The 2,163-nt window shown below is 37.8% G+C and overlaps 1 protein-coding gene across 1 annotated transcript in view; it reads left to right on the top strand.

Moving 5' to 3' along the window:
- Window positions 1–2,163, top strand: part of LOC107086539 (clathrin interactor 1-like) — a 23,431-nt gene that overhangs the window by 6,572 nt on the left and 14,696 nt on the right. The window contains exon 2 of the mRNA XM_015377540.1: window positions 1,096–1,200. Coding sequence (XP_015233026.1) covers window positions 1,096–1,200 — 105 coding nt within the window. The remainder of the gene's footprint in view (window positions 1–1,095; window positions 1,201–2,163) is intronic.

Raw genomic sequence — 2,163 nt, 5'->3', positions numbered from 1 at the left:
TATATATATATATAGATAATTTTTTTTTTTTTCCTGTGCGGCCTGGTACCAAATGACAGACGGAGCGGTACCGGTCCGCGGTCCGGTGGTTGGGGACCGCTGAAATAGAAGACTGATGGTGTGCAGCAACAGGTGGGGACGGGTCAATGCTTTATTACTCTTTGCACCGTCGTTCATGTGATGAGATCCCCTGTTATTCCTGATAATTCACTGAACATTTTAGCTCTTTTAGCTACCTTTATTAAAGGTGTTTGCATCATGTCTTTTACAGGCTTCTTAGACCCAAAGCTGAATTTCAAATATTTATTCGGAGGGAAGATTAAGGCCTGTCTGGGATTCCTTTGGTAATTCAGATTTGGTTTCATGTCTGTGTGACATTCCTGCAGTTACTTAAGATTAACACTTTAAATCCCTCATAGAAACTAGAATGATTGTAAAATAGTTCGCCAAACACACTTAGTGTGCGCATAACTTAAAGAGTTATATAAAGTAGATGCAAACACTAAAAAAAATAAACATACAGCATATATATCTGCTTTATAGTTCCTCTGCGTCTCATTGATGTACTTTAAGAGGAATGAGGAGGTACTACTTTCAGATTCATTGTTTGCTTTTCTTTTCATGACGTTATGACAGCTTTATTATTGACGTAGTATTGGTCGTTTCAAATTGTTTGCATTGTGTAACAAACTATTCTATTGGTAGACAATAGTTTGTTTTCTCTGAGGATATGCAGCTTCACGTGATGCAAGCAGTGCCTTCATGGAGATAACGCGTTTTCTTGTTTGATTTTTCTTTGAACTTCTGCAAAGCGTCCTTTCTAAGTGCTGTCAGGTGTTGAGTTTATCGGTTTTTACCACACCCTAAATATGGCGGGATCTTGATAAAGCCATGAATAGATTGGGCTTGTTTAAGTACATATGCCATAGAAACGTAAAGTAATGTGTGAAATGAAAACCACTTCAACCTTTTTTTGTTGTTTTCCTGCAGCAGTCTTTCACTGTTCCTTTTCCACATGTTTTTCATCCACAGACTTTTTTTATTGTCTTTTTCTTCCAGATGCCAAAATTGATGTATTTTTTGTTTGATCTGTAGAACCAATGTGGTGATGAACTACTCAGAGGTGGAGTCTAAGGTCAGGGAAGCCACCAATGATGATCCTTGGGGACCATCAGGACAGATGATGACTGAAATATCACGGTAAGGAGGGCAGAAAAACACTTTATCTCCACACCCTCTTAAAGCCTCTTATTTATCATTCATCATTCCTTTTTCATATAATTAAAATTTTGAGTTAAATGTGCATCCATGATGGTCAGTATAAGATGTAAAGCTGGGTAAAATAATCGATTTTGAATCGATTCCATAAAATTTTTGCAAAATCGATGTCTAAGGAATGAGATCGATTAGTTTTATAGTGACGTGAGTGACTTTCACATTTAGATGAGCAGGAAAGATTCAACCAAGATTACTTCAAGCCAGACAGCTGCAAATATAGCCAACAGGTTGACTGAAGACTTTAACAAATGGGGGCTGACCAGCAAACACCCTGTAGTTGTTAACAGACAACGCTGCAAATATAGTTTGTGCATTGGAGATAATGCAGCTCATGCATGTCTGCCGTGTCCCCGCTGTGTCACGTCTGCTTGCTTGTGTGAGGCTTCACTTTTTCACTTTTTACAAACAAGTTTGCACTTTTGAGACAGTTTTGTTCACATCTGAAGTTTAAACTGTCCAAGTTTGCACTTTAGAACTGTATGAATCAAAATCGAATCGATTCAGGACTTAAATACCCAGCCCTAATAAGATGTTGAATCCTCTCATAAAAGGATTCTGTTGCAACATAACGTATTGCTGCAAGAGGATGTTAAGTTGATTTACTCTCTTTGCAACATGCAGCTTCTAAATTAAGCTAAAATAATCCCTAGTTACCTACGCTAAGGAGGTAATATCTTTAGGAGAGTTCGGCTGTCTGTGTACAGGAGAACTTGAAACGTTTTGAAAGATTTTAATGACATTTTTTAACAAATCAGCACCTCCGTCCAAGGAGCAATCCATTAAATGTTTGTGGTGATTCTGATCACGATCCGGATGCAGGAATTTTATTAACCCTGTAATGCCAAATGTATCGTATTTGATACATACGGTTTCTGAAATGTTTTG

This window comes from Cyprinodon variegatus, unplaced genomic scaffold (assembly GCF_000732505.1).
Source record: "Cyprinodon variegatus isolate N-32 unplaced genomic scaffold, C_variegatus-1.0 Scaffold8, whole genome shotgun sequence".
NCBI lineage: Eukaryota > Metazoa > Chordata > Actinopteri > Cyprinodontiformes > Cyprinodontidae > Cyprinodon > Cyprinodon variegatus.
This window is presented reverse-complemented; position numbering and strand designations above follow the sequence as displayed.